This window comes from Antedon mediterranea, chromosome 1 (genome assembly GCF_964355755.1).
Source record: "Antedon mediterranea chromosome 1, ecAntMedi1.1, whole genome shotgun sequence".
Classification (NCBI taxonomy): domain Eukaryota; kingdom Metazoa; phylum Echinodermata; class Crinoidea; order Comatulida; family Antedonidae; genus Antedon; species Antedon mediterranea.
In genome coordinates, this window is record NC_092670.1 from 25,019,557 (window position 1) to 25,040,083 (window position 20,527).

General features: G+C 34.0%; 1 protein-coding gene across 4 annotated transcripts in view; it reads left to right on the forward strand.

Moving 5' to 3' along the window:
* The window catches only part of LOC140063530 (tuberin-like), a 27,691-nt gene continuing 7,164 nt past the window's right edge, over nt 1-20,527 (forward strand). For 2 of the 4 annotated variants that reach the window (XM_072109897.1, XM_072109900.1), the window contains exons 1-26: nt 10-19; nt 1,544-1,704; nt 2,273-2,359; nt 2,758-2,868; nt 3,283-3,362; nt 3,584-3,694; nt 3,985-4,071; nt 4,480-4,654; nt 5,138-5,211; nt 5,555-5,681; nt 6,690-6,833; nt 7,821-7,976; nt 8,355-8,540; nt 9,095-9,250; nt 9,639-9,743; nt 12,608-12,730; nt 13,127-13,233; nt 13,564-13,693; nt 14,508-14,630; nt 15,107-15,241; nt 15,628-15,817; nt 16,414-16,507; nt 16,655-16,757; nt 16,912-16,994; nt 17,569-17,733; nt 18,259-19,028. In XM_072109897.1, coding sequence (XP_071965998.1) covers nt 13-19; nt 1,544-1,704; nt 2,273-2,359; nt 2,758-2,868; nt 3,283-3,362; nt 3,584-3,694; nt 3,985-4,071; nt 4,480-4,654; nt 5,138-5,211; nt 5,555-5,681; nt 6,690-6,833; nt 7,821-7,976; nt 8,355-8,540; nt 9,095-9,250; nt 9,639-9,743; nt 12,608-12,730; nt 13,127-13,233; nt 13,564-13,693; nt 14,508-14,630; nt 15,107-15,241; nt 15,628-15,817; nt 16,414-16,507; nt 16,655-16,757; nt 16,912-16,994; nt 17,569-17,733; nt 18,259-19,028 — 3,790 coding nt within the window. In that variant the 5' untranslated portion in view covers nt 10-12. Of the gene's footprint in view, nt 20-62; nt 109-1,543; nt 1,705-2,272; nt 2,360-2,757; nt 2,869-3,282; nt 3,363-3,583; nt 3,695-3,984; nt 4,072-4,479; nt 4,655-5,137; nt 5,212-5,554; nt 5,682-6,689; nt 6,834-7,820; nt 7,977-8,354; nt 8,541-9,094; nt 9,251-9,638; nt 9,744-12,607; nt 12,731-13,126; nt 13,234-13,563; nt 13,694-14,507; nt 14,631-15,106; nt 15,242-15,627; nt 15,818-16,413; nt 16,508-16,654; nt 16,758-16,911; nt 16,995-17,568; nt 17,734-18,258; nt 19,029-20,527 lie in introns of those variants that run through there. The other 2 variants (XM_072109898.1, XM_072109899.1) reach the window with 2 other exon arrangements.

The window sequence follows — 20,527 nt, forward strand, 5'->3', positions numbered from 1 at the left end:
GCACGATGATGGATGTCATGTGAGTTTGTTTGTTGTGGTTTTTAAATTAAAATTATTGGTACAGGAACCGGTTAGGACTGCCCTATCACTAGACCTAGGCTAGCCAAGGTAACTAGAAGACTGGCCTAAAATTAAGTCTTAGGCTAAGACTTAATTTAAGCTAGGCCTAGTAGCCTACTAGACTAGATAGAGAGAGAGGGGGCCTAGCGGCCTACTACTAGTAGGCCTACACTACTACTACTAGGCCTAGTAGGCTAGGCCTAGGCCTAAACTAGTACACTACTAGTCTAGGGCCTAGGCCCTGTCACGATAAATATGGTCCGGGGCCAAAATCGGTCCGGCCGGACCAGTTTTGGCTCTAAAATTGTGGCCAAAAGCAGTCCGCCACTGCCAAAATCGGTCCGGGCTTTTCTTCTGTCGATTTTAATTGAATTACTAATACTAGGCCTACTATGATGCTGTTTTAAGTTGTTTATGGCTAGAAAAATATCCCATGATATATATTAGTATGTTATCTTGTCGGATAAATACTATAAATAAATGTATTTTATCTAAAAACATGACTTAGGTGTTCACTCATATTTCGGCCTGCCACACACTCACATGAACGGGTATGAGACGCTGATATTGCCAGCTAGATTTTATTTATGATTGAGGCCTTTTTCATTCCTCAGCCTAATCAATAATTGGATAATTGTTTTATAATAATTGTATTGAATTGATATATTGATTGATTAACCATAAATAATTAATAAATTAAATTGTTTTTAACATCATGGGGAAACGAAGATGTTAAAAAAGAACAAAATGGATTAAAAACAGGCAGAGATACATATTGTATACAAAAAGCCTAACAATTAGTACTAATTATTGATGAGTTACTACTAATAATGATAATAAAAAAACAGGCTTAATTTATAATATTAAAATAACAAATAAAACCCCGTAGTTTTCAATATAATGACTAATCATGGCCTTTTTTTAATGATATATACATTATGACTCATTTTGCGCACCATATATTTGTAAGACCGGACCATATTTGGCGGCCAAAAACAGTCCTACTGCCCGGACCGATTTTATCCAGGCCGGACCAGTTTTGGCGGCCATAAATGGTCCCCCGGACTGATTTTGGCAGCCAAAACTGGTCCGCCGGACCGATTTTGGCCCGGACTGATTTTGGTGTGACAGCCCTAGTACTAGCTTAGCTAGCTAGGATAAACGTAGAAGGCTAGGCCCTAAAACTAGGCCTAGTAGGCTAGGCCTAGCTAGTCATGAGCTGAGGACCTCAGGGAGGTCTAATACTAAACTAAAACATTTTAAATGTAGCTAAGCTACTAGATAGGAGGGCCAGGCCTATAAGGCCTACTAAAGTATGCTGCCAAGTTAACACATTTTGCTAGTAGACATAGTTCTGATTGGTTGGTTAAAAATGTTTTCGCATAATTCAATACTGCCCTCTATAATTGTACCGTATACCTTTTAAAATATTGACACATTGCAATTGTCTTAACTCAGTACTTATAAATAATGTTTACCTTAGTAGATGTTTCTAAGAATGGAAGTATGGCAAAGCAACCAAAAGATGGAGGCTTTCGGCAAAAGATCTTTCATCTTTTTAAAGGTTCGAAGGCAGCAAACATCGCCAGCACACCTGGCCAATCAAAATCTGAAGACTTTATTATAACAGAAGAAATACTCAGAGTATGTACAGTGGTATCGTTACTTTTTTTTTTGTATTAGTTTGTAGGATTCATTAGTATAGTAATTAATAAACAGTTACTCTTACATAAAACAACATTGCATAGCTACTGTAGCATAATATCATAGATTAATATAGCATGTTTTGTGTTAGTATTCAAAATATTTTTATAGCAAAATATAGTGAAATTTAGCATACACTAGCATTGTATTGGTGAAACATATAAATCAATAATACATAATGTTATATTCCATACTTAGCATTATAAATTAATATACATACTGTAGAATATTCATTCATTTCCTTTATTTTGGATAGTACATTCATATACAAATCATACAAAAAACAAAAAGAACAACAATTTCACCAGGAAATATGAACAACTTCCACAAAACCAACTTACAATATCATAAAATACTAATTTGCACCAACGCTGATGTAGGTTGGATTATGGAAGTGTGTAATATTGTTTTCATACAATAACATTTAGAAACTTCACAATATCAATAGTGTTTATCTTTTTGGATTAAATGTTAATATTGTGACATACTTTCTTATTTTTTTAAATAGAATGTTTCTTCTGAGTCACATTTAAGTCAAAGGATCAAAGCAATCAAAGATCTTTGTGATGTAGTTACAACAACCAGATTGGAAGATGTAAGTAAAGAAATGAAATGATAATTTATGGCAGAAGTTTGTGGTAATTTTCAGGCTCAAAATAATTCATAAAAAAAAAACAAACAATGTCATGGGCTATTGAAATTACAGTACCTGTAGTCAACTGTCCCTTTGGAATGTCTGGAAACGAGAAACTTTCACATAACTAGACTTTTGTTGAGGTCTAAAGGGTCCCAAATTCTTTTTTACCATTTTTGGAATAACCGACTTTTCAAAAACCAGCCAAGAGGAGAGGGTGACTGTAATGAATTTGACCCCCTCCCCCCACACTTTAATCAGAAGATTCTAATTTAAGCAAAGGTTTCAAAGGTATTACAGTTTTTTTTTAACAATATTAGTATCAAAGATGAAATTTGTTTTCAATGTTTTTTTATTAGCATGCTGTTGAGTCATTGTGGGTTAAGATAGCAGACTTGTTGGAACCACAGGCCCCAGCAGAATGCCGTCAACTTGTTTTAGCATTCATGAAGGCTACCATTAATGGCCAGGTAAAGTTCTCTTCCTCTTGAGGTTTCCTTCTTAATAATAATAATAATATTGAACATTTATAAAGGGCTTTACCGGAGTCTCAGCGCAACATGAAAATAATAACTATTGCAATATATTAATATGATAGTTCGTTTAGTGTAAACAGTTATACTGGTTTACACTAAACACACTTTGATATTAATATACCAATAGAAGCCAGAAGGAAATAGTTTCACAACTACAGTATTGAAGTAGGTGAGTTTTCAAGAGAGATTTGAATTGAAAAGGTGATGAATATTCACTGAATATGACAAATTTAAAATTGTCACATATTCACAAATTCTTGAGTTTGTCATACTTAGTGAGTCAGTGTTTAAGGTTGTTAAAGGTGTATCCACCCACTTTTTTTTTTCTCAAAATGTAAATATTTTTAGTTCAAGCATCTCAACATGATGAGGGCTCACTTCTTTACTGTGATTGCCAATCACTCCGTGTTTGAGGATCTGCCAATGAGGTAAGACACTTATACAAATCAAAGTTAAATGGCGAACTAGACTCAAAAGCATGATGAAAGGTCATTAATTGATGAATACTGCCCCATAAGTATATATAATTCCACAGTAAAAGTAAATAATAGTACAATCAATTAAACAATACAAGTATACATATAGGATATTTCATTTTGAAGGAGAGTCAGTCATGTCAATGGAAGAATATTGTTTGTATTATATATAGATTACAAGTATTCAAGGCGTTATCTGACAGTGGTAAAAATCTGTTGTATTTTGAGGAAGATGCCGGGCCTTTCCTGCTGGTATGGATGCCGGATATCATCAGTTATGGAAGGTATTGGTTAATAGTTTGTTTTTTCATCCGTTTGTAAAAAAAACAGAATGTAAACATATTATTTATTGTGCCAAATTTCAAAGTAAGACAAACAGTACAGAAGTAAGTCAATCAAACACCTATTATTACAGTACACAGTGATATATGAGCCCTTATCATTGCATTTGTACACTCAAATAAATGGACAAACAGTCAAACCATAAATTTTGATTGTGTTTAGTGTTTTCAAATATTGATTTTCCAATTATGTGGCAAAAAAGGAAAATGTTCAAATCTTCTTTTTTTTGTAGGACTTCTGAGTTTTTACCTGTACTTATAAATGTAATCAAATACAATAGCTGTTACCTTGACGATGACATCGTTGAAGGGCTGGTCAAGTATGTGTTTTTATATTTCAATCTGGAACAGAAATAAATATTTGAGTATCTTTTTTTTGTATCTCCTTTGAGATCCAGCCACTGATACCCACAGCATTGTCATTTTTTAAGTAATTTTTTTTAGGTTATATTTTATAGATTTTTTTTTTATATATTGATCGCAATAAAGATGATTATGATATGGCACTTTTAACAAAGCGCCTCACATCACAAAAGCAATACATCAAGCAATTCCAAATTTAACAAGCAATCAGCTCTGCCATGGGCACTAACATCATCAGGCATTTGCTTGATACTCTCTCCTTGTAGGTAGATCTTAAATTGACTTTTAAAAAGTGCAAGTTATGGAGATTTGTGGATGTTAAGAGGCAATTCTTTACTGTACATACATACATTTTTACTTTTTAGACACACATGCTTAGTTTGTAGACTTCCTCAGACAGAAGTAGACATAGATCAAGCTCTATCTGTTCTTGATGCTGTGGTCTGCTACAGAAACCTACCAACTGAATCACTACAACGCTTCATTATTACGCTCTGTCGTTTGCTCAGTGTCAAGAAATATTGTGAAGCTAGCTGGGAGGTATTTCATGATTTTGTTTAAAAAAATTATAAGGCCATATCATAAGAAAATTTTGTAATAGGAACTTGAAAAGAAAATGAATTACATTAACATTTAGTTTAATCATGGCAATCTAACAACAGGACACTGAGCTTGGTTTGCCAATATAGGAACTTAACAGTCCTTTGATCTTATGTCTGGCTGCGACAAATACCAGTACTGTGTACATTTTCTTTGTGGTGTGGTGTCTGTTAAGAGGTGTGGAATTGATTGTGTTGCAGCCACAGGTAAACCATTTGATCTCCGGAGCTCAGCATTCTGTTGTTATATTGCTTTGGTTTGATCAAACTCTTGCAACTAAAATTCTAAAATATTCTAGTGTTCCCTTCCTTATGATGAGATTGACCAATCACAGTAGCTTAATTTGGTACTAAATTATTATGATATTTTTAATTCAAAAATATTATATATTAAAGTGTTGATATAATTCATCCTAATTTACAGCTAATGAGAAAAATGTTGGGGACCCACTTGGGACATGGAGGCATTTACAAGATGTGTTGTATTCTTGAAGATAGGTAAATGTATTGTTTTTATTCTGGAAAGTATGACACTTCTGGTTGTATCTGGAACTATAACACCAGATATCTCAATTGGTTATCAAAGGTCAGGTTATAATTAAATTAAATTCAATTCAATTTTATTCCAGACAAACTGTCCATATGAAACCTATACATACAATAAAAAAGAGAAAGAAATACAAAGCATTATGTGACAACCATCATGGAGAGAAGACCAAGATTACCAGTTGACATATAGTGCCTCTCTCCACTTAAAGTACATTCTGGAATCATACAATAAATCTTCATTAGTAGTTATTTTTATAGTAAATATTAAATATGTTTTTTCTTGTGTTTTCAGACAAAACCTTCATGATCCAATGTTGCTGAAAGGAGCGGTGTTTTTTATTGGTATGGCATTATGGGGTGCAAGACGGGTATCATCACTTAAACACAACCCAACATCTATTCTGCCTTCTTTCAAACAGGTAACAACATAAGTTTATTTACCATTTTTATTTAGCTTACTTATTTTATTTGTATCTCCGTTAAGACCCACCCACTGATGCCCATAGCATTTTCATTTTTTCAGTAACTTGCCTTTGGATTTAAAATATATTGTTTATATTTTTAGTTCATAACATATTGTATAGTCAACTTTTGAAATTATATTCCTTGAAACCAGATGTCACAATTTTTGTTCTACTACAGTAACACTGCTAATAAGGGGAAACTTTTATTAAGGGGGACACTCATATATAGGGGATGTTAAATGAATGAATGCCAGTGAATATTTTAACTCTACAACCAACAGGGGAAACTGCTATTAAAAGACACTCTTCCAATATATCGTTTAAAAATACAGCCACTCCCTATTGAAGCAAAGAACTTATAACACAAGAATCTCCTGTTCGTCCGAAGCGCGTAACAATTTCGAAAGGCATTGTGGGATAGAATAGAGCTATGGGTGGCGCCATTGTGAGCCATGGAGTAGGGCGCCCGCATCAAATTAGAAAGTCAAAATCATAGAGGGGATCTGGTAATACTCTAGGGGGGGGGGGGTAGAGTAATTGACTGAGGAGTAGGGCGCCCGCATCAAATTAGAAAGTCAAAATCATAGAGGGGATCTGCTAATACTCTAGGGGGATAGAGTAATTGACTGAGGAGTAGGGCGCCCGCATCAAATTAGAAAGTCAAAATCATAGAGGGGATCTGCTAATACTCTAGGGGAATAGAGTAATTGACTTCCTAGTTTGGAGGGGGCGCTGCTCCATGCTGTGAAATGGCGTCGCCCAGTTTGACCTTTTAACCCTGTACTTCCGATACTGTGTTTTGAATGCAAATTGAAGAACAGGAGATTCTTGTGTTATAAGTTCTTTGATTGAAGGAATATTCCTAATAAGGAACTCTTCGTTTTGTCCCAAAGTTGTTCTTGTAGGGTTTTATGTATTCTTAAAAAAAAGTTTATTTTATAGATTATTTGTTCGTTTTCTTAGGCACTATACTGCAAGAATGCTTCAGTAGACTATGAGGTTGGACTCACCATTCACCGTCTTGTTAAAAAATATGGCCGCCATCTGCAACTGGTTACCTGGGATAGTATTCTGGAAATAATTGCACAATTATTTGAAAACATGCAGGTGTGTATATATTTTGTTTATTTTATAAACACTTGTGTGAATATTGTATTTAAATAGCAATGTGTTTTTTTAAGGTTTATATTTTATATTTAATAATATTGCATAGCCTATGTAAATATGTGAACGTGATTGGTTGAAACGGCATCACATGACTACCGCTGCGAGGATCATAAATCGTATATATCCTCGAGTACGATGAATTGACATGTCCCTGTCATTAAACATATAAAATCCAGCAAATTCTCGAGTATGACGATATTGACTGTAATTTTTGTGTGGCAACACTCACGTTTGGCTACTGAGACTTGAACTCTGGTGATTAGTCAACACAACGTTTTACCCGCTGCGCCACTCAACTTGCTTGAAGAAATTAATCAACTAAGTAAACTATTTGAACTATGCATACATAGCGCCCTCATTTGTTATTAGCCCTCTCTAGACGCGATGAAAGACCGTTTGTGATTGGTCAATACTCACGGTAGTACTGGTATGTGCGGCGAGCTGAACATCCTGTGATCTCGGCTCCTCGAAGAAGTCGAATTATTATTTACTCGGCCTACCTAACAATAATATTATTATTAATTCAACGTGTTGTTGGCTATATAATGTAACAGATATTGCCTTTTATATCGGTAAAATATAAGATTTGACATTCCCTCAAGAATGATATTTTGTTTCAAGGAAATATATTTCCTCAAACAAAATATCATTTCTTTGGGGATGTCAAATTTTATATTTAACCTCAAAGCAGGCAATATCTGTATAATAATATTTAAAAAAACTGTAGGAACCCTTTAAGTGATTAAATGGACAAGTGAAGTTACAATAGATCTTCTCCTTTGGATACCTCTATTGAGGGTACACCTTCCTGGGAATAAGAACAATTTATGTTTTAACACCAAAGCCAACTCCCATTCAGGGCACACCCCAATGTAGGATATCCCAAATGTATCTTAATATCAATGTAAGTAAACTTGTTAAACTTAGACACAGACTCAAGGAAACAGCCATCAGGAGGGAACGTCACAGAACACAGTTCAAGAGTTGCTCACATCAGTTGAGGAACTGTATGAAAAAAGTATGTTTAACGGATCATCTACTGACCTCTTTGATGTTATTGAGAGGTTTTCACATATCAGACCGGTACGTAAGTTCTTTGATTTTAAAATACTAATTGTTCTATTTCAAAATACAGAAAGATTCAAGAAATTTTATTGGTCTATTTAAAATGTATGTCTGTAAAATACGTATGCTAATCATATTTTATTAAAATAATTAACTATCTCTACTATTATACTATAAAGAGTGTTTGTAACGCTTTATTCCTTATGTACATTTTTGCTATTACATGTGTCCATACACATGAGGTATCAACCCAAATAAAACTGCATTTAGGTACAATTTCTTTTATTTCGTATTATCTATCTATCTCTCCTATCTATATAACCATTTATTAATTACAATATAATTAAAATATCAAAAAAGAAAATAAATTATTAAATAAATCTAAAATTGATACAGGAGAGCTCTGTATTGTTATTGGTTGGCTACAGAGCCCAAGCCATACACCCAACACGAGAGGAATGGATCCACAATATGAAACACTTGATGGAAAAATATTTCAAAAACGAGAAGCGAACGGTTATCAGGGAACGCATACTTAAGGTCCTGTCGTATGTTCTTAGCTCAACCAGTCATTTATATGAGGTCAGTTAAGAATAATCATAACAGCCAAAACATTTACACATTCTCAACCATACTTTTTTGGAAACACGTTGTACACTGCAAACTTAACTTTGCTAGTGTATATTTGCTATGCAAACTTTTAAATAAAAGCTTATATACAAAAAAGATACTTTAAAATAAAATTTAAAAAGATCAACATTTCGGTACCATTCTCAAGAACAAATGAGTAAAATTAACAGTTAAACAAAACGAATTGTTTAACAATTAATGAGAGGAGGAGTCTATCGTTTTAGGCTTTTCAGTCTTTGTTACTAATGGTTTAAGTATTTCCTATCACCCTTTGGTGCTTTGTATTTTGTTTAGTTGTTAGTTTTTAATTTTACTTATTTGTTCTTGAGAATGGTTCCATGATGGTTCCGAAACGTTTTTTGTCATTACATTTTATTTTTAAGTTACATAGTAAACATCTTAATATCACAATAAAGATACCAGAGAAAAATATATACAGGTACTACATGAGCTGTTTTTAAGTAAAAATAAAATCTTTACTTACTGAACTATTTTCTATGTTACAGGAAGAGTTGATTGAAGCATTAGTATTACCATATTTAAGACATATATATGAGGATTCAGACACTAAAGTAAGGAATGCAGCAGTTGAGTTACTGGTTGATGTAGCTATGGATTGCCAGATACCTCAGTGTATTGACATCCTTGTCATCCTGGAAAAGGTAAAATGTAGGAGATAATCTGTTACATGCAGCCTATTGGGCTTAATTGCACACAGTTGTGAACACAGGCGTATGGGTGTATACAATGACAATAGCTGATCACACCGGGCCTGCTACTCTTCCAAAAGATGAACTGGGTTCTTTAAAGTGCACACTGGACCTATCACTTTCAGTCCTAATCCAATAGACAGGTTCTACCACCTGTACCAATTATATGGCTATAAATAGATTTAAACACATACAAAATGTTGTGAATGGATTTACAATCAATTGTTGACATTGTAGTCATTTTAAATTAATGTTCTATCTATGAGTACAAGCTATGCATATCTCATCTTTAACACAACATAATTATCACATCTTTGTATTGTAATATGCTAATTAACAGGTGGTGATGAAGCCGATGGCAGGCAGACAGGTGGAGAGCAATTTTCAAGATGAAGAACTCATGGATATCAGGACAGCTGTGTTAGGTCTGCTTGACTTGTTTACTGTGAGTATATTGAATAATTACAAAATAATTAGATGACAAATTTCGTTTTTGTAAAAGCACAAGTTAACGGAGTACTTACTCGAACGTTTCGATCTCTATCAGAGATCCTTCTCAACTGACTGCGGGGTGTTAATGCAGCTTGGTCATTCTTGACGTCATCTGTTGATGACGTTGTACGCCTCCGGTTGTAGGTTGGAGGTTGTGCGGGGCTCGGCCAGGTGATGTGTCTATCAAATCATTGTACAAATGCGAGAGTTCGTGGGCTCCAGTGTCCCGGTTCATGGTCTTCTCTTTATTTCTCCTTATATGTAATGATTCTCTAATCTGTCTGTCTTTGCGTTTAGGCTCTTTGGTTAAGATGGTAGCCTCCCAGTTCGGTACATGATTGTGTTTTATGACATGTTCTGTAATGGCAGATTTGTGTATGATCGAAGATGTGGATGTTCTGGAGGCCCTAGTCATTACTCCCCCCGTGTTTGTTGTAACATCTTTTTTGTGATCATTAATTCGTGTTTGTAATGCCCTCCCTGTTTCCCCAATGTAAACTTGTGGACAGTTGCGGCAGGTGACTTCGTAGATTACTCCACATGTATCCATCTTCTCGATTTTATCTTTTGGGTGGACGAGGCTATTCTTGATTTTATTTTGGGGTAGGAAATAGGTTCCGACATTGTGATAGGAGAGAGTGCGTCGTATTCTTTCTGCCATTCCTTTTACATAGGGGATTCCTATGCTACCTCGCATCTTGATCTTTTCCTTCTGTGGTTCGTGTCCTTTGTTCTTTTTTCTTTTTCGGTTTTCCATAACTCTCTGGAAGGACCACTCTGGATACTGGCAGTTGTGTAACGCTTTCTTGATGTTATCCATCTCAACTTTCCTCAAATCCATATCTCCCACTACCTTCTCAGCTCTGTCCACAAGCGTGTTTATAAGCCCCAGTTTGTGTTCGAGTGGATGATGTGAGTTGAAATGTAAATATTGGTCTGTGTGAGTGGGCTTCCGATAGACTGAGGTGGTAACTGTTCCATTGTCATTGAGTGTGATGAGCATGTCCAGGAAAGGTATTGTGTTGTTTGTCATCGATTCTGTGGTGAACTTGATATTGTCAGTTATATCGATGTTATTAAGATGTGTGTTAAATGTATGTACTGTACCTATGGGGATAATAGCTAATACATCATCAACGTATCGTTTCCAATACACAGGCTTGATGTTAGTGGGTGCCGTGTTTATGGCTTGATGTTCGAGCCACTCTAGATACAAGTTCGCCAATATAGGACTTATTGGGCTTCCCTTAGCAATGCCTTGTATTTGCCTATAAATGTTACCATTGAACGAGAAATAGGTTTTGTTCACAATTAAACCGAGGAGCTCCATTATGTCTGTCACATGTAGTTTAGTTCTATCCAGAAGTGTCGGATCTGTTGTTAGGCGATTTTCGACAACTTTGAGGGCCTCTTCTACTGGTGTTTTTGTAAACAGAGATACTACGTCAAACGAGACAAATGTTTCACTTGGTTTGACTATTATTTCTTTTAGTTCACTCGCCAACTCTCCTGAGTAAGTTACATGATGTTCTGTGTTTCCGACAAGCGGACCCAGGATTTTGGTGAGGAATTGTGCAACGGTGTAAAAAACGGTGTTGATGTTATCTACTATAGGTCTTAATGGCCAATTTGGTTTATGTATCTTCGGAAGACAATACAACCTAGGTACAATTTCAGCCGTGGGAAACAGCCATTCTTTCTCTCTGTAGTTGATTTTCTTTTCTTTGAACAACCTGCCTATGATGTTGACCACTTTTCGTTTATAGTTTTGTGTTGGATTACGTTTTAGCAGTTCGTAAACATTCGTGTCGCTCACCATGGTTCCCACTTTATCTTTGTAATCATTAGTATTTAGGATGACAGTAGATCTACCTTTATCCGCTGGGAGAATAAGAATAGATTTATCTTTCTTCAAGTTGTTTATGGCCTTTCGTTCTTTGGGGGTTAAATTTGAAGGTGGTAGAGTGGTAGATTTTACAATCTCCAACCTACAACCGGAGGCGTACAACGTCATCAACAGATGACGTCAAGAATGACCAAGCTGCATTAACACCCCGCAGTCAGTTGAGAAGGATCTCTGATAGAGATCGAAACGTTCGAGTAAGTACTCCGTTAACTTGTGCTTTTACAAAAACGAAATTTGTCATCTATACAAAATCGAAGCTAAATGAAATTCTTTCAAGATACAAAATAATTGATTGGAAAAATTTAAAACAAGTTTGGAGAAGCAATCAATTGCCATTGCATTGAACATTGCTCATAGTGCTATAAAAAAGATTGGAACAACTGGGTTATAGAGAGTGATTTTAAACTGTCCATTGCATTGACCTGACCATTGTTCATGTTGCTGTAAAAAAAAAGATTTAAACAAGTGGGTTTTATATATAGAGTGCTTTCAAGCTGTCCAATATATAAATATGGATAGGTACCAAAGTCTATGTCCAACAGTACTTTATATGTTGATTGTAAGGCCCAGATGCACTTGATGGCTAGAGTTTTCGCTTTCCTTGTAGACTAGTCAATGTTTAAAACAAAAATTTGATATATCAGGTATATGATACCATTGAACAAATGAAATTAATTTTGTGATATATTTGCCATATGATACCATTAAAAAAAGGAATGAGTTTTGTGCTATTATTAAGCTCTGTCTACACTATCAAACTGACAAAAAAATGTGATGTGTCCATATATGAACATGATGATGTCATATCACCACTATATTTGGGCATATCAATACCATATTTGGGCACATCGCAATTTTTTGTCAACCTAGTAGTAGACAGAGCTTTAGAATTGAATGTGCATTTATTATAGAGCAAACTGATGAAGCTGCCGTCAAGTCATGCGGTGCTTGCATTTCATATTTTAGTGAAACACATGCAGAGCCACTATACAAATCACTATACATCCAAACAAGCTGGTGAAATACGGTGCAGAGTAAGTTATAACACAGTAACTTATATCAAACGATGATTATGAATAAAACTAAGTAAATTTAGATTAAAGCCATCTAAGAATGTAACTATGCTTAACTAAAGTAAAACTATCCCCCAAAAGCAAACTTTTGAACAAACATTTATTTACCTGAAAAAAAATGCAATTTAAAGCAAAAAATGGTCAAATTGGCTGCCAGCCAATGGGTTTTTGGTTCAATTTAGCCATTTATTTTGTCATTTTACATGAGAAAACATTATTATTTTTTTTGTATGGAATCGATTAACTTTATTAAAACTACAAAACAACCTTTCAATATCTGATTTAATTAATCTTCATTTTTCATGTTTTTGGGGACAATACATCTTTAAAAACATTTGTTTACATTTTATTATACAGCAATTCCAGTGCCTAATGCAGTTAAGAGCTGATACGAATTTCAGACTTGGATTTCCAAATAAAGAAAATGTTATGCAATTCAGTCCGTATATATTATGTGATCATAGGTAACTACTTTTTTTTATTCAAATTGAGACTTATATAAAACTACCCATATTTGGGATCTAATCTTTTTCAGGGAAAGATTTCATTTTAAACTTTTGTTTAGCAATATTGCTAATCAAACTGATTTTTGAGTCGCGAAACATAGTTTTGTATTGTTTTTTTTTGCAACACTATTGTAGAAATGTTTTGTATAGCTTTTTGTTATGCTACACTGGCATAATTATTCCCTGATTTTGTAGTTAATTTTGGTTCAAATATCTTTATCTTGTACACATGACCCCAAGAGATATATATTTACTTACTATTTATTAATTATTTTATATAATCACTAGGTATGATGAATCGTTGGGTAAAGCATCACCCCCAAGCATGCCTACGTCTCCAGCTTCTGATAAGAATAATCAGATAACTGTTATACCATTCCTAGAGGCTTTCAAAACCATCACGCTCTGTTTGAAATATGTAAGTTTGCCTTTCATTTTGTTAAATTACTATTGATGATTTTAAATAAATTGATCTGTCATTTTAGACTTAATGTTGCACTCCATTTGAATTAGTTTTTGCCGTTCCATACCACTCTATTATGGACTACAAACATATGTAGCATTCCATACATTACAGACCACAAGACACCATTTGTTTTAGTATCTTGAAAATATTCTTTTTCCCAAACCAATAATTAGTAAAAACTAACCTTGACAGTTTCGCTTTCCTGATCGGACAGCTTCTTCAGAAATTATGACGATCTATCATCAAACAGACTAACCTCTAGAGGGCCTATTCTGTTTAATGACAGGGTCATACACGTGACTGAGTTGGTGGGTGCCCTCGTCTCTGTTGATGATTTGGGCACCCACCAACTCAGTCACGTGTATGACCCTGTCATTAAACAGAATAGGCCCTCTAGAGGTCAGTCTGTTTGATGATAGATCGTCATTATTTCTGAAGAAGCTGTCCGATCAGGACAGCGAAACTGTCTAGGTTAGTTTTTACTAATTATTGGTTTGGGAAAAAGAATATTTTCAAGATACTTATACCTACAAACCAGATGAACATTTTCAATCACCATTTGTTTTAATTCTTTTTTTTTACACCCAACAACAAATTCATAAAATTCCGATCAAAACCCATATTTTTTCCGTCAATTAGCCTGACATATGAATCAATAATTAAGTAATAGTTGCTTGGACTTTGTGTTCATTATTGAATGTGAAAGGATTTTCATTGTCGGCCTATTACAAAATAACATTTCATTGAAATGTTATATTTAATACAGGAAACTGATTGGCGAGTTCTTGAGCAGGTTTTGAGTGATCTTACAAAAGCATTGCAGAACAAGACATTAATTATTGCTGCTAATGGTGACCTAGATGTTTTCTGTGAAGCTGTCAGTGCGTTGGTAAGGAAAGAAAAATAAATCAATTTTAATCATGAAATTATTTTTCCAGGTCTTTTGTTAATGTTAAAAAATGTGAAGAAGATGGTTGTAGTGTAACAACCAAAACTTGTTGGATGTTGTATCACAAAACTTTACTTGCAGTACTTCCCTCTGCAAAACAATAGTATGTGCTTCTTACAACACAACAATTTTTAAAGAAATCTCAATAATGATTTGAGATTCTCAAAGCCTTGTTCGCACTTGACTTGTAAAACGTTAAATTTAACCATGGTAGCCTTACCCAATGTCATTGGAAGATTTAGCCATCGTTCGCACTTGGATGTTTTCATGCAGTTTTCTTGGACACTTTAGCCAGCTACTTGGCTAATTTGACCAAATTTAGTCCAGTGGCAGTGAGGCTTAATTGTAAGATAAAATTAATTTGTATACACATTTCAGTTTTATTCCGTTACATTTTGTTTTTTATTTTGTTTCAGATCAATGAGCGAACACACCTTCATAATCTGAAGAATAAACCAACTAACTTTACTCGTAATGATTATTTCAATCGGGTGTTTGATGTGATTACAGCAACAATATCTTACCATAGTTTGCTTAACATACAATCAAAGGTATTTGTACACAATGGGATTTTGCAATGTCTTGGTTTATTTTAATGGGAAACAATATTACCATTATAGAATAATTATTACCATTTCTCTCTTCCTCTCTCTCTTCATTGTTCCACATAAAGTAAGACAAAAAATAAAAGATCAAGAAAAAACCTGGTTAAGTCTTTGTTTATGGGTGGAATCTCAATTAAGCCAAGTTTCCAAAAGACATTACATAAAAAAAAAAAGAAAAGCCAATCAGATTTTAGTTGAATATCAATAGAATAGAAATTTCCTTTAATAGTAAGTGTTGCTTTCTGAAAAGGGCTAGCTACTCGTCATTTTGGCCCTGGTATAATTTTAAAATTCCTGTTCGTATTATGTTAAATAGTTGTTTTCTTCCGTAGAATGCTATTGTTCATTGCTTAGAGATGGGGTTGAAGTTGAAGTGTGCGCAACAGTGTGTAGATGGTCTTACAATATGCACCCTTGAAATACAAGACCTAATGCTAAGAGTATTACCAGGAATACTGCAACGTTTATCAACACTGTCAGCAACGAAACCTATGGCTATACCAGTACTGGAGTTTCTCTATGGTACGTAGGTCAAGAGGTCACTTGGTTATCTCCTACGTTCAAATTTATTTTTTTTTGTTTCACAATACAGCAGTCTTGCTTATAATAAAATGTTAATATGTATAGGCTTGTATACTTGAATGTATGAGTTAAATAGTGAGAATATTTTCATGAGTTGTATGAGAGGGAGTGAGTGGCCGAGTGGTTAAGACAGTGGAACCATAATTACGTAGTCATTAACATTGGCAAGGGTTCAAGGCTCACACGCTCCATGGTTCTGGTGGTAAAACAAGTCTTCTTGGATAAGGACTATAAACTGTAGGTCCAGTGTACACATCTAGCTCATGTTCACTTTAAAGAACATAGTACATCTTTCTAGACGATTAAGGGGTTACCCTGGTGTACTAGTACACAGCCACTGTCACACACAGCCACTGTTCAATTGGGAGTAGACCATTTTAAAGGTGTTTACCACCTGTTGGTCCCATCCTTCACTAAATATTCACCTTAGTGGAAAATGTCTGTTCTATACAATATGGTGAAGACAGTCAAGCTTAGTTTCTCTTCCAAGGAATACAAAACAAACCTGATCCTTATTGTGCTATTAAATTTAATAGGTATTATTTGGTCACCATATCTGTACAAGAATTTTGTTGAGGAACAATACATGGCTATATTTGCTATTGCCTTGCACTACACAAATCCACGCAAGTAAGTTTTAAATTCACATTTTAAAATATAAATAATAGATTAAATATTAATATTTAAAAATAGATAAATAGTAAATCTGTATATTAAAGAGTTATTTTGTCGTTTTGTCTAAAATTTTAAATGCTTAAATAATTTATTTATTTTTAGGTTTAGTGTATATGTTGTTTCGTTGGCTCATCATGTTATTAGCATGTGGTTCATCAAATGCCGCTTGCCATTCAGAAGAGAGTTTGTAAGATTCATTACAAAGGTAAATATACACATATGTTTTTTTTCCTTGTCTTGTCCCATTTTATTGCATCGCATCATTTCAACATAGACAAAAAGACAATTTGTTATGCTAAACCATTTCTCTTATTCATAAAGTTTATTTGAAATCACATCATCACTTTGTTTATTTTCAGGGTTTGCAAGCCAATGCAGCAGCAAGTGAAGATAGGAATCGATTTCAACTAAGAAGAAGTAGTAGCCTCAATGAAAAAGAAAAGTATATATACATATTATATAATAAAGCTTGGTTCCCACACAATGAAAAAAAAAGAAGTGTGATGTGCCTAAATATGGTTGTGATATGGCAAAATAGGTTGTGATATGACATAATCATGTCCATATATGGGGACATCACAATTTTTTGTCACATAAAGTTTGATAGTGTAGACAGAGCTTACTCAACACAAGTAATTTAACCGATCACAAATGAAGGTTGTTCTAAATTGTTTATGATTTGTCAAATTGTGTATGCGTACTCCTAGTCTTGATTTACTGATATACAATACAAAACATATTTAATCTAAAGACAACATAAACATCCCTGGAAATAAAATATCTCTTTTCATATGCACAAACTATTTCACAGACATTAGGGTCAAACTTTATGGGACAAAATAATGGGATGTGTCCATATATGGACACGATGACGTCATATTACTACCATATTTGGGCACATCACACTCTCTTTGTCAAACTATAGTTTGATAGTGTAGAGCTTTAGCATTATGCAAATGTGAGTATAACTATTTTTACATTAATCACTTTTTCACATTTTTAAAATATTATTTCAGGGGTCACTTTGTTCTGAAAGGAAGCAAAAAAGAGAATGTTACAGAGGAACCTGTGTCGTGCCCTAATGATGACATTCTAGAAGAATTGAACTCACTTCTTACAGAAACTTGCATGGATATGATGGCTAGGTTTACCTTCTCATCTTGTACAACTCAACCAAAAAGGTGGAAAAAAACAATTATAAATAGTTGTTTCTGTTTTTTTCTAAGCTATAGTTACTACGCTATCAATGGCGAATCTAGGATTTTGAAATGGCTTATGAATGATCTCTTATCTAAAATTATCTAATGTATTTTCCCCCAAAAACCTGAAAAAAATTAAGATTAATATTTTGCATTTTTAATAAAGTTATTAAAGAAATGTTAATTTTAACCAAAAACCATTGTCTGATTTAAGTATTGTTTGGTTTAAATTACATTAATTTTCAAGTTGATCCAGTTTTTGGTCAAAGTGAATAAATATTATGTGACATTAAAATGGCATATTCAACAAAAGATTTGAAAAAACCAATTTTTTTTATATTAGTGAAATACTTACATTTGATTGATCAATAGTTACCAGTTAAATAAATAGTATTTTCAATATCTTTTTATCAATTATTTTTATAATTGTTTTCCTTTTTATTCATTTAATTTGTTAGTACTTTAAGTTAAAAGCGCTCTATATATTATTATTATTTATTTTATCAGACTGCCAGTTGAAGAATTTTTGTTTTCTGGAGGTCAGACTCGAAGCTGGTTAGTAGGGAACAAAGTTATTACGATCACAACTAGTGGTGGAAGCTCTAGGATGGCTAGGAATGGTGGGGTGTGTGAGAAATGTTACGGGTTATTCCAGCAGCATGAGGCTACACAAGATGATGATACATTTTCTGCAAAGATGGTAGACACAATGAGTGGTTTCAGACTGACGCAGTTGGGTGGAGAACTGAAATCAGAAAGTAGTGATATATTGAATGTGTCCATACAGTCTACTGGTGACTCTGATGCAAGTAACAACCAGAAAGTAGATACAAGTTTACCAGCGGCTACGTCTGTTGATAAAGTGAATAAAAAAACAACAGGAAGCCAGTCTGAGTCTTCACTGATGGTGCCCTCTACTTCCTCCGCAAGAAGTAGATATACTTTACGGAAATCTTCAAGTGATTCCGGCCATGGTAATGCAAATGCTTATACAGCAGCGTTTACCTCCCCGCGATCTGTGCTAAAATATAACTGCACATGTTGGTGTCAGGGCTGGGCTGAGATATACATCCGTCGGCCTACTGGTAATGTAGCATGGACTATGAGAATTCAAAATCGCGGCAAACTTGTGCCGTTTGAAGCTGAACTACCGATGAGGGATATTTCAACGCTTTTACTTGCCAATTTGAAACTGAAGTCTAGTGGTTGGAAAAGCTCTGATACTTCAAAAAATGAAGGGGATGAAGATGAGAGTTTAAATGCCACGACACAAACAGGCAAGTCAATACAACTTTTGTGTTATTTTTATAGTGTTTGTTCATCAAGTAGTGTATTATTTAGTTATAGAAATTGATCTACAGTATTTATACATTTTTTTTCAAATTAGATTTTTTTTTTTTTTTATATTAATATTTGCTATGATTGTTTGGTTAATCAACCCAATATTATGATATTGTCATAATAATGTTATTATTTTTTGCTATTGCATTTAACATTTATTGTTGCTTTTGCATGCTAAGTAGTTTTTTAAAAATCTTTAAAGACGCGAGTCTTTCCAAAATACGTCAACTTGAGGGCGCTATTCATTTTCCAAAATACGTCAAATTGAGGGCGCTATTCATTTCCAAAATATGCGATTTGTCCAAAATACGTCAATTTGCAATTTGGGACCGCTAGTAATTTTCCAAAATACGTCAACTTGAGGGCGGCAAACTTTTTTCCAAAATATGAGAGCCTTTCCAAATGTATCATATTGAAAGTGTAAGGTAAAATTACAGTTTAATGTATTAAAAAAAAGTTTCTTAGAGTAAAACAAACAAGTACATTTTAGTTATAAATGAAAGTATTGGAAGGCAGAATTTTTTGTAAATAAAATGTCATAGAGTAGCCAATTATTATTTTTCAATGTAATCATTTATTACTGAATAAAAACAAATATGTGCCAACATCAGTCAATAGACAGTGCCTATAATATACATTAATAATGTCTGAACGATGTACGATTGCATTGCCAGACGTAGCTAGTTTAAATGAGGCATAAACCGGCTACAAAAGCAGCATGTACGTATATAGTATGTAAGTATAGTCATAGGTATGTGTTAAATATTTGGTGATCTACAAAATCGATATTTTTCCCGAGCTCGACAGACCAACATCGCTTTCAATTTAATGTACAGTACTTATGGTCTAATATAAGTTACCTAATCTGAAGTCTAACAAAAAGCATATGGTATTGTAATTACAATAGTATCAATAATTGGTTAGAAGAAGTAAAGTAATTATTTAAATCGCGTATTTTGGAAAATGAATTGCGCTCTCAAGTTGACGTATTTTGGAAAATTACAAGCGGTTCCAAATTGACGTATTTTGGACAAATCACGTATTTTGGAAAATGACTAGCGCCCTCAACTTGACGTATTTTGGACAATTCGCATATTTTGAAAAATGAATAGCGCCCTCAAGTCAACGTATTTTGGAAAGACTCGCGTATATTGGATTAGTATAGCGCCCTCAACTTTACGTATTTTGGAAAAAATTCTGCGTATTTTGGACTGAATTTCACCAACCTTATTGCAAAAATATGGAAAATGACTTTGAATAGGCCATTTTGCAGTTTAAATAAAGTTTATCACTTCTATAGAAAAAAAAACTAAATAAATCATTTTTACACCGATAAAAAGACAAAATAAATAATTAAATTCAGCCGAAACCCATTGACTTCCTTCCAGTCAATTTAACTACTTTTTGTTTTAAATAAAGTACAGTTTTTTCAGGT